The 19343-nt window shown below is 37.5% G+C and overlaps 1 protein-coding gene across 1 annotated transcript in view; it reads left to right on the top strand.

Moving 5' to 3' along the window:
* grin2cb (glutamate receptor, ionotropic, N-methyl D-aspartate 2Cb) overlaps window positions 1–19343 on the top strand; it is a 50139-nt gene that overhangs the window by 14598 nt on the left and 16198 nt on the right. The window contains exons 2-5 of the mRNA XM_017724331.2: window positions 810–1248; window positions 7403–7998; window positions 9515–9629; window positions 16889–17100. Of these exons, the coding sequence (XP_017579820.1) occupies window positions 826–1248; window positions 7403–7998; window positions 9515–9629; window positions 16889–17100 (1346 nt within the window). The 5' untranslated portion in view covers window positions 810–825. The remainder of the gene's footprint in view (window positions 1–809; window positions 1249–7402; window positions 7999–9514; window positions 9630–16888; window positions 17101–19343) is intronic.

Raw genomic sequence — 19343 nt, 5'->3', positions numbered from 1 at the left:
AATGAATAACTCGTTCTCAATGGCCACTTTAACTGGAAACTAAATAAATGAAGAGGTTTTCTGACTTTTGCACAGTTTTGTATATTTCTATCTGTAGCAGAGGGAAAAGTCAGAGCACCGAGGTTATACTACTTCTGCTGGCTGTTTGACGTTAAACTATCCAGATTACATATCTACATGTCACTCCATTTAAATAAATACCCTAACAACTGTGCTCTGAAACAAGCATTGCTAAACATACCAATACAAATAGTGTCAAATAAAAGTAATATTGACTGTGACTGTGACCCACAAACGTCTATTACTAGTAAGAATTGTGTAGCATTTGGTAGTGGCTCTTTGGATAATAACTGAAGGCTGAAATAGAGCACAGAATGAGAGACAAGGGTTATAGACTGTTTTTCTCTTTAGGTGCCTGTGCCACAGACTGACACCATCTGTGGGTTAGTGGAGTCAAAGAGTGGTCACTGGGTAGTGTTGAGAGAGTGCAGTTTAGCTGTGAAGCCCTCACTGGGCTCTCAGTGTGTTTCTTCCTCAGACTGCTAATGGCCTGTTGTGTCTCACACACACTCACACACTGAGAACAAAGCACATGCAATCAGGGATTACAAGTTGCAGAAATAGCCTTTCATAACACATAGCTCTTGTTTTCTTAACACAGGGTATTATGGCACATTGGGTAATGTTAAGTAATGAGGTATTTGTTGTGGAATCAAACAAACTTACTGTTGTTTGCTGAACATATTTATTCCTCTTTCTCTCTCTCTCTCTCTCTCTCTCTCTCTCTCTCTCTCTCTCTCCCACTACAGGCTGTAGGTGGCTGAAATGGCCATGGCCCGGGGGCGTTTGAGTCCCTCTCTCCAGCTCCTCCTGTTCCTCCTCCTGTTGCTCAGTGCCATGCCGCATTGCCATGGCCGTCCATTCTTTGGCCCACCTACAGTTAATGTGGCAGTTGTATTCAGTGGCTCTACTCACCAGGGTGAGATAAAGGGTCGTTTGAGCCGGGAGAACTTCCTGGACCTGCCTCTGGATGTCAATCCCATCACCGTGCTGGTGAACGATACCAACCCTAGTGCATTGCTGACACGCCTCTGTCTGACTATGGCCACTGAGAGCCTCCATGGTGTAGTTTTTGAGGACGATGTCGATTCAGAGGCTGTGGCTCAGATCCTAGACTTCATCTCTTCACAGACTTCCATTCCTATAGTAGGCATCAACGGAGGCTCTGCCCTGGTCATTCCTCACAAGGTAATTTTTCAGGCTTGGCATGCTTTCATTCTTAAAAATAAAGGGTTTTAAATTGTTCTTGGCTTGGATATTTAGAGCTAAAATATTTACTTGGTATAGAGCCTTTACGTTATGTGGAGGCTCTTTAAACTTTGTAAAGGTTCTTCACATTCATACTTCTTATTTACAAATACGTTTCTCTAAAGAACCATTCATTTTTTGGCACCTTGGTTTTAACGGTGTGTTCTTAAAGTAAGACTAAGGGGTCTCATTTTCAAGGGTATATTGCTAATCAGAGCTGGCTTGTTTATGCAAAAATTAGTTTGACATTGGCTGTTCTTAACTTGACTAAACTTTAAAAAGTATACCCTCCATGCATTATTCAATGTCACACTAAAGAGGTTGCCACATTGTTTCTGATTGGCTGATGTCATGTCATAGGTCAACACAAGTAAATTGGCTGAACATAATTGGCATTCACTTATGAGTGCAACCTTTGGTTCACAGCTGATATATATTCCATGAAGGCATGGTAATTAATAATAATAATAAAATAATAATATTTTATGAAAATGATAACATATTCAATGTAATCCATGAAAAATGCCTCATATACTTCATATGGTAAAATTATAATTTTCATATGCAAATATGCGTTAGTTCTTCATAATCCTAAGTAATAGGAGTCCATTGCCATTCCTAATCAAAATCCTGAATGTTTAATCCTAACAAAACTGTTTCAACTGGAACATTACATCCTGTAGTGATTGTTAACTTATGTAAATAAGGCTTCAGTGTTGAATGAGAACTGTAGAGTAAACCTACTATCAACTATAAGATCTATACGTCTCGATTGTAGATTTGTAACTCATTAAAAAGAAACCAAGTATGCAGGGGAGTGAGTAACTCAGCTATGGTGGAAGGTGAGGTTATACTGAGATGTGCCATCCACAGCCAGCCATATCTAGAATGTGTAATGCAGCTGTCCAGATGTTATGATTTACACATTGTGCACAAAATTAGAACTGATTAGGCTGCTTGAGAGAAACCTTCAGTCCTCAGGCACTTGGCAATCATACCATGAGGCTGGAAACAGTGCATGCGATAGGCCAAAGCAATGTATGTTTTAGACAGAAACACTCCCAAAGTTAAAGCCAAAAGTCCTTGAGTTTATTCACACTGTTCACTGTTTTGTCAGTGAACATTCATTATACTTATTTATCACTACCACTGGCACCAATGATACCAATGGTACCAATGTCATATCATCATCATTTCCTATAAGTGATACATAATCTAACCCCCCCCCCCCCCGTTCTCAACAAAAACAATGATGCATCACCTACGCTGTATAAGAAAACACTTTGTTTCTCTGTTGAATATATAGACTCTAAGTCAGTGTTCCTATCAAGATTTGGGTATTTTTGTCAGGTAGCTGAAACATTATATCTGCCGTGTTTCCTTAACAGCTGTCACTTCCTTGTTTGGCAACATGCTGTAAAAGCCAGCAAGAGTAGTTATAGGGACACATTCTGAATTTGTTCCCCAAAACAGAAAAACTATATACATAGTCAGAAAACATTTTGAAGCTGATCTGAATCTTAAACAGACAAGTTTGCAGGAACTTGGAATAATTAGAATGCAACTCCACACGTTGAGATCTGAAACATTGAGTCTAGACCTAATCAATGTTATCTACGTTTTTGCAGTGCCATTTTCCTAGCGTGTCTGTGAAATAGTCAAAGTCCAAATATAACAGTTGAGATTTGTGAGGTCTTTGAATCAATAGGTATTATGATGAATATCATAAACACCCAAGAGGTCTGTGTCCCACTTTCTGCTGGTGATTGATTGAGATGAAGAAATGTACCAAAAGGGGGCTGAAACAACATAATATTGCAGTGTTCAATGGATGCAACTGCCACACAAAAGAAACATGATGAGTGTCCCCACTAATGTGTGATGACATTGAAAATCCTGAAGAGTGACTACTAGAACCCACTGTTAAAAAAGGAAAATGAAAGAGCATATGTTTCTTACAATACATATAAATAAATGCATAGATGCTGCATTATCTGTTATTCTCAGTATGAGGCAAAACATCTGCACATCTGGCATTTTGGAGTGGCCAAGGTCTACTTTTAAACAAATACATGGGTATTGTGCTATGAGGAGTTCTCGTGATTAATCGACAGACATTTCTGCATGTTGCTGACTTAAATATTTAAATTACATGACAATGTATTTGTCAAATAAAAAAGTTACCAACAGTTGGATCTAAACAAACTGTCAACATTTAAATAAAGAGGTTGATTACAGTCATAAGGAGTGTCTGAATGCAGTAATATTTACATTTATGTATTTAACCAATGCTTACAAGTGATGGGATTGCTCTGAGCGAAAAGACATCAGATCAAGTACGATCAACATGTTTATGATCTAGAATTACTCAACATGACAACTAAACTTCACTTTTCAAATAATTATCGTATAAATCTGTTATTAACACATTGTTGCTTTTTTTTTTTCTATTTCATAGATGAGGGTGTTTTGTCCAGTAGAAAATTGACCAATTTGATAAAATGATTCATATATATTTTGACTTTGAACCATATACATATATATGATCCACATACATATATATGAATCATTCTACCAAATTGGTTCAAAGTCAAAGTCAGAGCTGACATTTCAGACGTTAAAATGACTAAGATTTTTTTTGAATGACCTCATACTTTAATTATGTTTGTTTTATTAAAATAATGTTTGGAAATTCATCATTTTCACAAGTTGAAACTTATGAGATTAGAGTTATATATAGTTTTTAGTTGTCTTCTCACAGTGGAAGAAGTGATGGTGAAAGTTATGGTGGTCTATCAGGTCTTGAGTAGTTATTAGGAATTCCATTTTCTCTCTATCTTCTAAAAACATTTTGAACTCCAGTTTTGGAAACTCCTATATTTACAAATTTTCCTTTGACATTCCCTTCCTTATGCAACGGGATTATTTTATATCTAATCTTCTATGAAATATCTCCTGAACTTGTAAATGTCTATTAGACTGGAAAGTAAATAAATGAAGCATGGTCTCTAACTTTTGAATTAACACTGGAATATGCCTGAAATAGTCTCTGAATATGTAAAACTGTGCAAAATATTTAAAATTCTTTGTTTTACTTTGTAAATTTAATCTGAACGTATATGCTTGGACTGTTCATCATACATTTTTGAGGTGTGCATCTCTGTGTGTGCACTCTCCTTGCACACTTTATAGAAACTGTACAGGGAGACTGTAAAAGGAATCAGGTGCGGGGGAAATCATGGCATGTTATGCAAATAGAATGAAGAGAGATGTATATCTCTAAATGAGAAACACAATGGCAATAGATTCAGTGGGACAGATGAGTATCTTTAGTACTGGATGGAGAAGAGAGCAGTTTCCTGCCCAGCCATCATTTTTTAAACCTTCTTCAAGCTCCCTCTGTACAAGTGAATGATGGGAGATAAGACTGAATGAAGCATAAAAAGTTGGAGCAGAAAGCCACAGAATATGCTTACATCTTCAGTATCAGGATATTTGTGGAAAGATACGCTGACAGATAGTAGGGGCTCTTAATTGTGTTCTAAAATGCGAAAAGTTACAGAATTTCACTTTCTGTTCCTATTTCAATCAATACTGATGTCTCAGAAAAAGTGGAGCTTTTAAATGTTCTATACATCTATGCACTTATTAAATAGTTGAGTTGTGGATTTTTCACTGCAGTAAGGGACAGGAGGTGCAGCATTTGATATGCAATTATTTGCTCTTATGTAAAATGTGATTGCCCTTGGAAAATATTCCTTTATTGCAAACAGGCTAGAGATGGTCTTTCATTGGTCACAGTGAAAAGAAAAAAGCATGAAATATAGGCTTTGCAAAGCTAAATGATCTTTTATGGCTACTTATTATTTAAATCCAAATTTTAACCTGAAAGTTGTGATATTTTAAATATAAGATACAGATTTGGAAATTCATTTAGCTAACTAAACTGACTGATTGTTTAGAAAATGACTCTTTTATCAAATTAAGGCTGTATACATTGAGAACTCATGTTGTCATACAATACACATAAATGCAGCTTTCACAGGGCTCTATTAAACCTCCCTGCCAGATTGAGGATTAGACAATGAAGTCCTGTAATCTCCTACGAGAAATGCATAGCATGTAGATTACCACTAATATTCAATTCATTTATTAAAGCCAGCCAGTGGATGGGGTCAGAAACTAACTGCAGCACAGTCTGTTCCTTTATGTCAAAATCTGCTCTTTATTCAGCACTGAATAAAGCAAAACAGTAGTCACTAATGTATCCTACACATGGCAGTCCCATGCCAGCATATAAGCTGTTTCAGATTATGGTCATTCTGAAAAGCCTCCTGTTGGCCTCAACAGGACTGCTCCAGGATTCAAAAATCTGGCATGGGATTTTCTTTTTTAATTGAAGCCTGACAACAAGGGGCATTGTTAGAATTTAAAATAGTGCTTCTAATTCTCAAATGGTAAGTGAGAATGACTGCTGAAGAAGTATCTCGGTCTTGGCAGTCACATGAGTTTTATACATCCATTTCAACTAATTGGTGTCCTCTGAGTGCCAGTCTGAGCCTGGGTGATCTTTTTCTTTGTTTCCTGCAAGGAAGAAAAGTTGCACTGAAAAAAAAAACAGTGGGTCCCAGAGCTCCCGACATTCAGAGCCCTTCTGTCTCTTACGGCTTGCCTACTTTAGTTAAACCGCAGAAGTTATCTGAAGGACACTAAATCAGCCTATCTGGGTGCAAGCAGGCTTCAGTCAGGAAGTAGTCTTGGGAAAGTGTCTCCAAGCCCCTGACACTCTCCACCTCTCCACCTATTTTCCTCATGTTGGAGCTTAATTAGGCGCCTCAATCTCCCTTCTGCATTTTCACCCACCTTGCACTGCACTGTGAAGACAAGTGCTGCTGTTGGCAGGATAGGGCAGGGGACACCGTCTTATGAATCATAATTTAGCATTAGTAGCACACACTTAAAAGTTCTTGGTTTAGTCATTTAGTTCAAGAAAAACCTTTCATTTGAACAGAAAATTTGCATCATATGGAGGTTCTTACAAACCATGTTTTTTAAGGAACCATCCATTAAAAGGCTCACTCTCTTAACTACACAACTTATACATTTCAAAGTAGTTGCTGTATAATTCATAGCTGAATAATGTGTCATAAGATTAGTATCTAAATAATAAGGGTCAGATATTCATGTATTGGTATGATGTGTGTACATATTTCACTGAGCACACATCTAACTGTATGATATTCGATAGTTGTACTGTCCAACAGGTATTGAGAGCAAACTGTAAATCTATTCAGAAGGATTACGGGGGGGGGGGAGAAATGGTTGAAAGCTGGGCAATAAATCACAACACCTACTTGTGGCGATGGTACAGATAAGATCAATACTCCAGCAATTTATCTTCGTATTGTGAATCTAGTCCTCATGTTGCACACTTGGAGAAGTGTTCAAGGTTAATTGTTCATAGTGATACGAGAATACACTATGACTGGGTTATAATAGACCCCTACTTCATATGCATAAAACCCCAGAAAATGAATATAGTAAAATAAAGTCATTATATTATTGCTGAAAATGTAGTTCCTTTCAAAGGAACTAATTTCATTGCTGTTTTGAAATATACCTGCTGAAGTGAACAAGTGCTTAAATGAAACTTCACATAATTCAAATATTTAAATAATTCTCTCCAGCAGAGTGTAAATTTGTATTTTATATCTGCTCATGTGAGGATGGTGATGATGATGCAGCTCACGTCTTAGAGATGGCTTTATCTGGGCCTCTCTTAGGTAGAGAGAACACATCTTAGACAGCCCAGTGATTTTGAGAATAGTCATTTTCTGTCATGAGAGGTGCTTAGTAAAGTGAGGTAGTACATAGTACTAACAATGCTCTATGACAATAGTGGGACTTATTTTTTAAAAGATAATTTTAAAAAAGGAACAAATAAAAGAGGTTCTCCACAAACCATTTAATCAGGCAAAGATCCATTTAGGCACTCGTGGGTTTTTGAGTCCTGGTCCTGAATATAACCATTCTTTTTCATGTACAGATTTTAACAAAGTCTGTTTGTATTTCGTATGTACCATTTTTCCATTAGGCTGATGGTTCTGCCTTCCTCCAGATGGGTGTGTCCATCGAGCAGCAGATCAACGTTATGTTCAAAGTGCTTGAGGAATACAACTGGAGCAGCTTTGTTGTGATCACCAGCCTGTGTCCAGGCTATGAAGACTTTGTGGACTACATTCACTCTTTCACAGACACCAGTTACTTCCTGTGGGAGCTACAGGAGGTGCTAAGCTTTGAGATGTCAGTGGGTGCCAATGACATCCGTTCACGCAGACTGCTTCAGCAGGTGGATGCTCAGGTGTATCTAGTGTACTGTTCACACGAGGAGGCTCAGTATCTGTTCAGTATGGCGTCTGATGTTGGGCTCTTGGGGCCTGGCTATGTTTGGGTCATCCCCAGCCTGGCAGTTGGAAACCTGGAGGCCACACCACCTGACAGCTTCCCTATTGGAGTCATCAGCATCATTTCAGACCGTTGGAGGAAAACACTGCGTCAGAGGGTGCGGGAAGGTGTGGCCGTGGTGGTGAAAGGGGTGTACAGTTACCACAAGCACAGAGGATATGTTCCTGAGGGGCATAATACCTGCAACAGTTCATCAAAATCCAATGGCAGTAACTCAGTTTTTAGGTAAGATTTCAAGCTTTCCTGTAGATTTAATCCATTGAAGTATTTGACCTAACCAAACTCCTCCCACAAATGCAAATTAATCTATCTTAACAGTGGGACACGCATACAAAAGAAAAATATAATTTGAAATTAATAGCACACTCTAAATTGAGGTATTTTGACAAATGACTTTAATTTTGTGTTAGAGATATGAACTTGAACGGGTTTTTTTGACAATATTCTGTCAAACCTGTCCAATTTAGCAACAAGAACTATGAATGAACACTTTTGTTAAGCATGTAGGTCAATTGCCATCCATCCTTTATATTTTCCTCAAACGCAGCTAATTTACTTGTTATGGATATGCCCTCTTAATAGCTCTGCTTTTTCGCCTGCTTTGAAGAATGAGAGGCTTATAAAATTGGTGGTTCTAAAGAGTGAAGCACTGTGGTACTACACTGCTTCCATACTACTGCAGGAATTGCTTAACTGGAGCAATCAGATTCCTAGAAATGTTTTATGAAGTCATAAACTTAGCCCTCCTTTGGCCTACATCTCCATCACCCCTCCATGACTTTGTACATGCCATTAAATCATATGAGAGGCCCACAGAAAAAAAGAGAGATGTTTAACTGAAGGTAGAAGATTTATAAAATTATATTCATACATTTCTTTTTGGTATATGATGTGAGTGCATCTGGAAAGGATTTTTCATTTTATTGTCCTCAAGGCAAAACACTCCAGTGCTTGCAAAGCTCTTGTGCTTTTTTGGTCAGTCTTTCCCCTTTATAATGAGATTCAGAGATTCTCCAGATTTCCTGGTTAAATCTGCTTTTCACCTGGGAGCAGTCGGCCTCATTAAAGACTGTTCCAGTTGCTTCCCCAGACTTTCGGTGATCAAGCATTTCAGAGACACATGAGTGACGTGCTTTCCATCCATAATGTTCCCAGACTTCTGGGCTATATGTTCTACTGGGCATTTCCCCAAACCAAACATTTGACAGTTTATATTTATTAAGTCATTTCAGCTGAAGTAACTTAAAATTAGAAATTTGCAGGGATGGTCTCACTGCTCAGTAACCAAAATAGTATCAGCTGGGATACACAGTTCATGGACAAGTTCTCTGACTGAGGATCTCCTACCACTCATGGTTTTTTCATATAATGTGTACCACACAGTGCCCTTTAATCCATGCCTCAGGTAAAGGAGCATGGTTATGAGTATAATATATTCTAATGTACCTTAGTAAAACTTTACATTCCCTCTGTCCCTTAGGTTTCATTCATATTCAGTGTGGTTATATGTTCACTCCTAATGAGTGCTATAAAACATAGGCCATTGTATAACTCTTTATGGGCCCTGCTGTTTGCACAGGAGCTATTCATCTGCAAGTTGAAGTATAAGAAATAAACCAAAAATTAATTCCCAAAATTACCAAAAATTAAATCCCAAAATTAATTCTTTGAAGAGCCTTGTTTGCCTGGAATGACCTGAGGCTTTAACAGAGCTTTTGCTACCTGTCTGGTTATTTTATAGACATATGCTGAATGTGACTTGGGACCACAGAGACCTCTCCTTCAGTGAAGACGGCTATCTCATGAACCCCTCCATGGTGATCATTGCTTTGGATCGGGAGAGACACTGGGACAGGGTAAAAACATTTCTTCAACCCAGTAGTGGGTCACTGACATAGATGACATAGGCAGTAACTTTATGTGAGAATTGGGAATAGTGGTAATCAACTTGGGCATTAAATGTCATTCTTTGCCTCCCAGACTCACACCAAAGTAGGCAGAATTTAAATTCAGCAATGATTTAACCAAAAGCATGCATTGCAATTTTCCTTGCATGTTATCAGGGTTGGGATAGCTACTGAAAAATTAGTAGTTAGCTACTTTGTAGCTGCTTTCCCAAAATGTGTAGCTAGCTATAATTTAGCTACTTTTCCAGAAAGAGTAGTGGCTACTTTTTAGCTATTTTTGAAAGGTAATGCACTATAGTGTGAACAAGACACTGCTTGTAATGATGTGCCAAATATACAAAGCTTCAAATAGACAAAAAGATCTCCAGAAAGTATAAACAACAATCAAATTTACACACCCAAAGGTGTGATATCCAACAAAAATTAAGACTAAATGCAAAGTCAATCATTCCAGTTTTTTTCTAACAAAAATCAACAAAAAATAACCAAATACAAACCAAGAATTTTGGGCAAAGTGTTGTCAACTTTTGAAATAAAACTGATCAAATTTAAACATTTCACCAAGATACATTAATCAGGCATAACATTATGACTACCACCTTGTTTCTATGCTCATTTTGACAGCTCTACTTACTATATAGGTGCACTTTATAGTTCTACAATTACAGACTGTAGTCCATCTGTTTCTCTGCATACTTTGTTAGCCCCCTTTACCCTGTTCTTCAGTGGTCAGGACCCTCATGGACCCTTACAGAGCAGGTACTATTTGGATGGTGGATCATTCTCAGCACTGCAGTAACACTGACGTGGTGGTGATGTGTTAGTGTGTGTTGTGCTGGTATGAGTGGATCAGACACAGCAGTGCTGCTGGAGTTTTTAAACACTGTGTCCTCTTGAAGCAATACTTAATGTCAGTTTCAAACTGTAGTATTTAGCTCTATTTAGCTCTACTCTGTGGATCATTCTATCAAACTGGTCCAAAGATAGAACTGAAAACACATTTTGGACTTTTAAATGACTTGGACATTAGACTACAACCAGTCTGCTTTGAATGACCTTATTAAAGGTACCTTTGAATGGCCTTAATTAAATAAAACAATGCAATTACTCTCCCAACTTGAAGTTTAGTGGTTTTGGTGTGGGACAGTTACCTTTCCAAAGAATGTGCCTTATAAATTATGTTTTTGTGTATATTTAAATCATTTTTAAATTGTTTTTTACTGTGGGGCTGGTTTGAACTAATTCAGTAGAATGGTCCATATAACCAATAGCTGTATATACAGCATGTAGTTAGATCCAAAGGGATGGGTGGGAGATGGGCAGCAAATACAGTTTCATCCAGGATGCCAAGAAGGTCAGAGCTTTCACTGTTTTAAGAGAGGCACATTTACTGTACATTCAACTCAGAGTAATGAACATTCAGGAAATAATAGATGTTGTGCTGTTGTAACATCAGAGCAAAGGATAATTAGAGGAAAATATAGTTTCTGCTCAGAAATGCTCTTTTATTAGAAGAGGGAGAAACACCACTGGAAAGCATGGTCAGAACTGATGGAAGGTAACCTTTAGCCATAGGATTCCTCCCCATAGTAGACACCCAAGCTCATTAAGTAACTCCACACTCTGGCACAGTAACACACTACTAAACACATGAACACACTTTAAACTCATAAACATAACACATAACACACTTTAAACAACATAAACAAACGTCTCTTTGGAGGGGGGCGCTGAGCTACCAGCACAGCTTTGCATACCATGTTTCAAAGCCCCTTTCTCAGTACCAGAGTAAGTGGCAGCTGACGCATAATTTTATTTAAATTGATAATGCGCAATAAAATTATTTATTAAAACAGTGCATTGTGCAACACTGCTAAACAGTTCAGATTACTGCATCACTACATTCCATCTCAGTTCTAGTGTAGAACAACATCCTGCATTAATGTTGACTGAGGTTCTGACACTATGATACTGAATAACATTGAAATAGGACAGATTACAGTGCATTCTACATGGACTGAGGATTTCTTATATGTGATAAATAATCATTTTTGGGTCATAAATTTTAGAACCTCTTGAATAAGTCCTCTAACCTCTACATGTCCTTCCAGTTTTATCTGCACAACTCCAATTGCAGTCATAGAATTATTGAAACTCACACTCTTGTCAATGTTTTATGGATTATTAATTTAATAGCTAGGATAGCTTTTGTCATTAAATACTTATATATTACATGTTGGATGCTTTTCAGTGGAGATTATTTCAAGGGCACAAAATACAGCTAACACAGAGGCACATGAACAAACAGCAGAAATGGCCAATGTGGGAATTCTTATACTTCTCAAATAGATAATTTGTCTATGTCAACAACAGTAGATGATGCAATTAGTTTGCTCCCTAAAACAATCCCTTTGTTCTCACTTAGGCAAGCCCTCAGGGCCATGGTTTCCTCAGATGGAGACATGTGGTGAAAGGTTGGCAATGTGCTAATACTACCTGACGGTGGGACCAGATGTGGGTATAAATAGAGAAAAAGCCGAAGTATGTGGTCAATCACATCCTCCTTGAGATGGATGAGGAGATAAAATAATGAGAATGAGCATGCTGTCATCCAGAGACCACAAAGACATGCTGTAAATGCTTCATAGATCATCAATGTAGGATTATCACAGAAAAAAATCATATCTCTTGCCTCTGGCCGCCTTCTCCTTAGTCCCCTGTGTGACATAACAGCTTATCTTTATCAGTTTGCCCCCCCACTGTCTCCTTTAGTTCCCCATTGACACTCTCAGTGCCACCTCTCTGTTTCATCCTGCTGGAGCCCTGCACATCTGAGTGGAATGAATCACTGCAGCACTATTTTAAAGCACAGGCATGCCCATATCTTAGAGTCTGCTCTTCTTTGTAGTGCCAAGGGAGTGCCCAGAGAGTCTCTAAGCACTATGGAGGGCAACCTGCCAGACAAAAGAAAACACTGACCACTCCAGAGTGTAGGACATTCAAAAAACAGAGAGAATTACAAAAGCACTCTTACCCTCTTAACAAAAAATGTTCTGAACTAATGTGAAAATGTCAGTCCTTATTTATTTAGATCCCAATAAAAACTATGCAAATAAGAAAGGGAAAGCAGAAAAAACAGGCTTTCCAGTTAAAAAATGATTAAAGCATGCAAAGAAAAAGACACATGGAAGACATGGTAGACCACCAACCTTTCACCACACTGCCACCATCAGATAAACAGTACTTAAAGCTAACCTGAAAAAATCCACAGGGATTTCTGTCCATCCTTCTACTGTGAGAAGACTTCTCAGTGCTATGGATATGACAGGATGTGTAGCAGCCAAGAAGCCGTTAATGAGAAAAGGAAATAAACAAAAAAGAAGCTGCTGATGTTCACAGAACAATGGACTGACCATTCATGCTCCTGACCTCCAGACATCAACATGTATGAAAGTGTTAGGGATTACCTGAGTCATGAGAAGGCTGAACTTTTTCTCTGCAGATTTCTTTGATAAATTTAAAGCGTGTCTTCTGTAAAAGAACATAAGCTGTAATAAAGGTAAATGGTGGACACACTAAATACTGAAAGATGTGAAATTTTATTTAGTTGTTGATACTTCTTAGTTATATTATTTTAAATATATATTTTCTTTTTTCTTGATGCTCAAAAACTTAATGGCTATTTTGACTGGAAAATAAATAAATGAAGAGTGGTCTCTGACTTGTGTACAGAACTCTATATAGTATCAATCATTAATAATGATTGTAACAAGAGTTACAATTTTTGTGTTATTTAAGGTTCTTTAAAGAACTATGTAACAGGTTCTCAAATAGAACCTTTATGTTTTACAAAATATATGTATTCTTTATTTTGCATGGCCCCAGTTTATTTTATCTTTTTTTATTTTGATACCAATTTTCATGACATTGGCATATGCTTTATGTATGGCACTCCATAAAACGTCTGTAGTAACTGTAATTTTATAAATACCTCAGTATCCACCTTAGTGAATTGGGTGATTTTGAGGGGGACTTATTGCTGACACAAGTTTGCACATGCACATCTTGTATAATTTCCACAGAAAAGCATTGCCAACTGAATGGAATTGCTTTGGAGCAGCTGCACGTAGATCCAATTTGCATCATGCTCAGTGCCAAGCATCAGCTAGAGGGGTGTAAAGCTCCTCAGCATTGAGTGGGGAACAGTGGAACTGCATACTCTGAAGTGATGGAGTACTATTGAACACATTTAGGATGAGTTGGAGTGATGTTTGTGATCCAGACCTAATCATTCAACATCAGTAACTGACCTCAGTAATGCTCATGTAGTTAAATCAAATCCTCACAACAACCTATTCCAACATCCAGCATAAAGCCTCCTCAGAAGAGTAGAGAGTGTAACTCTTTATTTCCAAACTCAGAATTTTTTCATTAATTTATTTACTAAATAAATGCCCTTTATACTATGTTAACATTTAAAGATGATTGGACTAACAGAAATGGTACAAAATTACTAAAATCTGCAAAGAACTATTTAAACATATTTCTTGAAGTTGCTGTCTAAATATAACCATTGCCTGTAGAAAAGCCCAGAAAAGCCCCTTTTAAAAAGAGTGTGCACTGTATTAAGTTCTAAGTTAATGAGTGATATGTTACTTGAGATAACATTGAAAGTCTGAACAATGAGCTTGTTCTTCTTAGACGTTTGCAGCAGTGTCCACTGAAAATGTTTCACTGAAAATGTTCTACTGAAAAAAACAAGCACTGCACTAAGTCTCTCTGAAGAAACTGCAGACAAAAAAAGGCAAATGTAAATTGCATCTATTTCTTATGAAGGGAGTAGATTTATCATTCAGAGCATTATTGGACTATTCTATTAGATAGATGACTTTCACTCTATCATTTGCTGCAAAAAATACCTGTTTCAGTCTCCATCAAAAACTGCTCTCCCAAAAGGCATGAATAAAATATTACATTACTTCATTGCTACAGCGCACCTCTGGAGTCATCTCGCGAATAACAACTTTAATATAGACCAATTTAAATCACATCTGTCTGCTTTAACCGAATATTTGTATGTAACAAGAATCCTCTGGTGTCTAATTCCTACGATGTCCATTCACCTGGTGATAATTATGAACGGTTCAAATGACAGCCAATGTTGTTGTACTGCAGGCCTGTCTCATTACCCACACCTGAAAGCCAAAAGATTGGATCTGTTTGCTCTGCTGATGTTTATGAATGATACCTGAATAAATCCCTGTTCCTGAGGCTTATCATGCTCACTAGTCCTCACTGCTAATACCATAAACAAATATGGATTACAATGACAGAGACTGATCTCCAATCTGAATAACCTTTCCTCCTCCACATTGAGCTCAGCTGTACAATGTAAGATGCATAATTGGTTGAAACATAGAAAGGCGCTAACACAGTACATATACCGGCTGCTTAAAATGCTTGTTACTGTGGGTAGATTATCTAGCACAAGTAGATTACAGAAGTAGAGAACATGATCTAAGTTTATACGTAAAATTTAAGTTGAATCCTAGTGACAGCAATTGGATATTGCATGTGCACCAAACATATATTGGTTATTGAGCAAGAATCCAGATGTTCAGCCATTTGTTCATTTACAAGGCTTGTAATACATCACATTCAAGAACCAGCCAGCTGTTAATACTTGGCAAATGGACCGGACAGCACATGCAGCAATTCATTATCCAAGCACAGTAAATTATATTGTATTCAGACTAAAATGAGCATATAAAAGAAGCTCGTTCATGGAGTGCTGGCTCTGAATGTCCCTGTGGACCTGAAGCTGTGGCTGTGATGGGATGGATGCCTGGAAAATGTATGTGATGGCTGTGTTGTAACAGGCTCTCAACTGGCTCTAAAACTGGCCTGGACTGGCTGTTTACTCTCTAGATAATAGGGTATTTCTCTTTGTCTACGTCTCTCTCTGTCTGTCTCTCTCTATCTCTATCTCTCTCTCTCATACTTCAATCTCAGTAAACATGCTCCAGGAGGGCAAGAGGTGGAATTTCAAATTCCACATCTGTAACACTTTGTCAGTTAGGTCTACCACAGACCAGTGGTGGACAGTAACAAAGTACTTAATTAGTGTATTTTAGCACTTATTTTAAGTATCTGTACTTTATTAAGGTATTTAACTTTCACTTTGCCACATTTCACATTGAAAAATACTGTTCTTCACTCATCATTCCAAAGAGAGAGAAAGCAGGACTTGCTAAAATATCCAAAACAATGTGACGAAGAAGAAAGAAACCAATCTTAGTGATAAACCCCTCCCCTAAATAACAATACAATTATAGCTTATCAGTCATAACTATGCCCAGGCACCTCTGACAAGCTTCCAGATTTTGATAATAGGCTGTAACACTGTGTGGGGTATTTGTAGATGACATACCTAATATGCAAGCATTTCAATGTGGGAGTGATATTGCAGTCACAGATACAAGAGAGGATGTGGATTAAACAGCACTGAAGACTATAATAACTATAACAGCTAGAACACCACACAGTACTTTTGTACTGTAACTCAAGTACAAATGTACATAGAGGACTTCTACTTTTAATGAATTTGATTAATATTTTACAAAATGCTTCACTAGAGTTCACAGTTGGTGCACTTTGTCCATCTTTGGCAATGACCACAATTTCAGTGTGATTCTGTGTTCCTAGCAAAAGAACCCATTGACTCTAAATACATTTATAATAGAAGTTTCAGCACCTGCTCATTGGCTTCTACAATGGGGCTAAAAACGGGTATTCCTTTACCTGTTCAACATCCTGACTAGATAGGGTCACCTCACAACCTCTTACAGGGAAAGCCCAGATTTAAATTTTCCTCTGTCAGAGATTAGTGAGATTTAGTTCAGTCAAAGAACGCTTTCACAGCTTCAGGGTCAGCGACAACAAGAGCACACTATATCTGACAGAATGCCACTACTGGATTGTATCATATTGAATAACAAATGATTTATTCAGCCTGGAACTGACATTCGCTACCTGTGGGGAATAAACGTTCGATTGAATTGCTGGATGTCTTTTCTTTATTACCACTGCCACTCACCTGCAGGATTTCAGCATTGTGTTTGTTGTCCCCTCTCTCTGTTTCAAAGTGGCATCCCTGGGGGTATAAAGCCTCCATTGTAGCCTCTTATTCTCGCTGTGTTGTTCTCCAGGTGGGGACCTATGAAAGGGGGATTCTGCACATGCGCTATCCGGTGTGGCCACGCTACAGTAATTATAATGAGCTTGTGTCTGATAATCGTCACCTGACCGTGGCCACGTTGGAGGAGCGGCCCTTTGTCATCGTGGAGAGCGTGGACCCTGCCACTGGCACTTGTGTGAGAAACACTGTGCCATGCCGCCGTCAAACCAACAGGACAGAAGTGTAAGTCTGCAGTAAAGGAAATGTACTTTCGACATGTAATTAGACTGTGAGTGTTTAACCTTTTGCATGTGACTGTATGTGAGTATATTTGTGTAGGTTATTAAGAAAGATTCAAAATAAAATTCACAGGGACATCATAATTAATCCAGATAAATATGTCCTTAATTTTTATAAATAAACTGTATCCAGACTTAGATGAAAAATAATCAAACAGGTCTTCCTAAACTTCTTTTAAGTTGGAGTGTTAAGGTTTGAAAACATATTGTCTGGTTTTTATGCACAATGATTAATTCTGTTCACTGCTCTTCTTGTAAGAATATATCTTAGCATGACTCAGACAGTGCTGTGAACACTGTGAGAAAGTGGTTCCTCAAGCAGAAAGCACGACAATTTAAAGCATAAAAATACACCATTAATAAGGAAACTCAGTATCATTACTGTGAAGCACCACTGGTACATAGCTCTCCTGGTGCTTTTTTTTTCTGTGGACATTTCCACAGCCTGATTTTGTTGCTACTGTGTATACAAGTGTTACTCTGGGCAAATGTTTCCCATATCAGCAAACAGTTGTTGTCCTGCAACAGTAGCATTAATGAATGTACGTTGCATTTGCATACTTGCATATACACTTAAAATGTATGGTTCTTCATGAGTTCTTTAGCAAAGAAAATTATGCTATATAAAACCGTAAACATTTTAAAAAATCAAAAAATGATTAAAGGGGCCTTTACATTGTGAAAGAGTTCAGATGGCGTATGAGCTGTAGATATAACCTGTTTGAAAAGGGTTCTGTGTAGCACCAAAAAGAGTTATGCCATTGTTATGATGTTAAGCTTGTATCAATAGAAGAACCCCTTTTTCCTTTTCTTTCATACACATGCAATCTGTGACTGCAAACATATATTGCAGGCATTTGTGAGAGGCTGCTTGTGCAGATTTGTGCTGTTCCTGTTTCCTGCCTTTCAGTGAGGCATGCAAAAGTGACTTGAGTACTAATACCTCTTATTTGTGTAATATCTTCAGTCTGTTAAAGGTGAGTGAGTGAATGAGTGAGTGAGTTACTTTTTTTACTTTAACTACAATGTAGATTATGTAGCATAACTATTTTATCTTATGACACAATATGAGTTTTCATGTCGATGTCAATGATCAGAGTAATAAATGGTGCCTTATGTACCTTATGCAGAAAAGCATTGAAAGTGTCTCATGAATGGATTACAGACAGAATGGGCCTAAAGGCTATGCACAATAAACAGTAACCTTTTCAGACACACACACACACACACATATATATATATACATATATATATGGCAAATACACATACACACAAAAAATAACTTTCTAATAAGCAAGACTTTCTAACTTTAGTAATTGGATTGAATGCCAAATATCTTATCCCAGCTGTATAATACAACATTGTAATGTTGCATGTCATTAATACAGGAAATATACAATGCAGTCCATGGGTGTATGGCAGTACTCCATTAAATTAGATTTTAAATAAAATAAAGAACAATTTAAATGTAAGTGTATGTTCATCCTCATTGGATGAACCATGTAGAAATAACATCCCTTTTATTTATAGTTCCCCCAAAAGTAATTGCTAGAAATATTTATGCTAGATGTGGCATTTGCATCTGGAGTTTCTTGACTCTGAAACTGACAACTGGCCGCATTACAGATCTGGCACAACATCATCAGGGAACATAAGCACCATCTGGTCATGTCTATAGGTCACAGACTTCAGTTTTTCAAATAAGTACTAAATATGACAATTTTAAGGCTATAATTGGGATGTAATTACCATATAGGTCAACATAAATATACCCAGTCAAATTCTTCATTTCAAAATCAGTATGCTGGACTATGGAGTCAAAACAACAAAAATTGCAGAAAATGTCCAGCTAGTTCAGGAAATAAAGATATGGTAGAATCCAACGGCTTATTGACAGTGAATATATAACATAATTTTAGGCATTCTACCACTAGCTGATTAAAATAATTTTGCTTAACTTCCAAGAGACTATCCTTTTACTAAATTCTGTGATGCAAGATGTGAAAGTTGTGTTAGAATTATTAAAAAGCCCATATCGTACCATTTTCCTTATGCTTTTTCTCTAAGTATTTTATTTTTCCATCCACTTACAGCATTTCTGTGGCTTTATGTGCAACAAACAGCCATAATTCATTGTTACATGACCATTTTCCAGCCTCTCTCTATCACTAAGAATTAAACAGGCTG

This window comes from Pygocentrus nattereri, chromosome 13, assembly GCF_015220715.1.
Source record: "Pygocentrus nattereri isolate fPygNat1 chromosome 13, fPygNat1.pri, whole genome shotgun sequence".
NCBI classification, from domain to species: Eukaryota; Metazoa; Chordata; class Actinopteri; order Characiformes; family Serrasalmidae; genus Pygocentrus; species Pygocentrus nattereri.
This window is presented reverse-complemented; position numbering and strand designations above follow the sequence as displayed.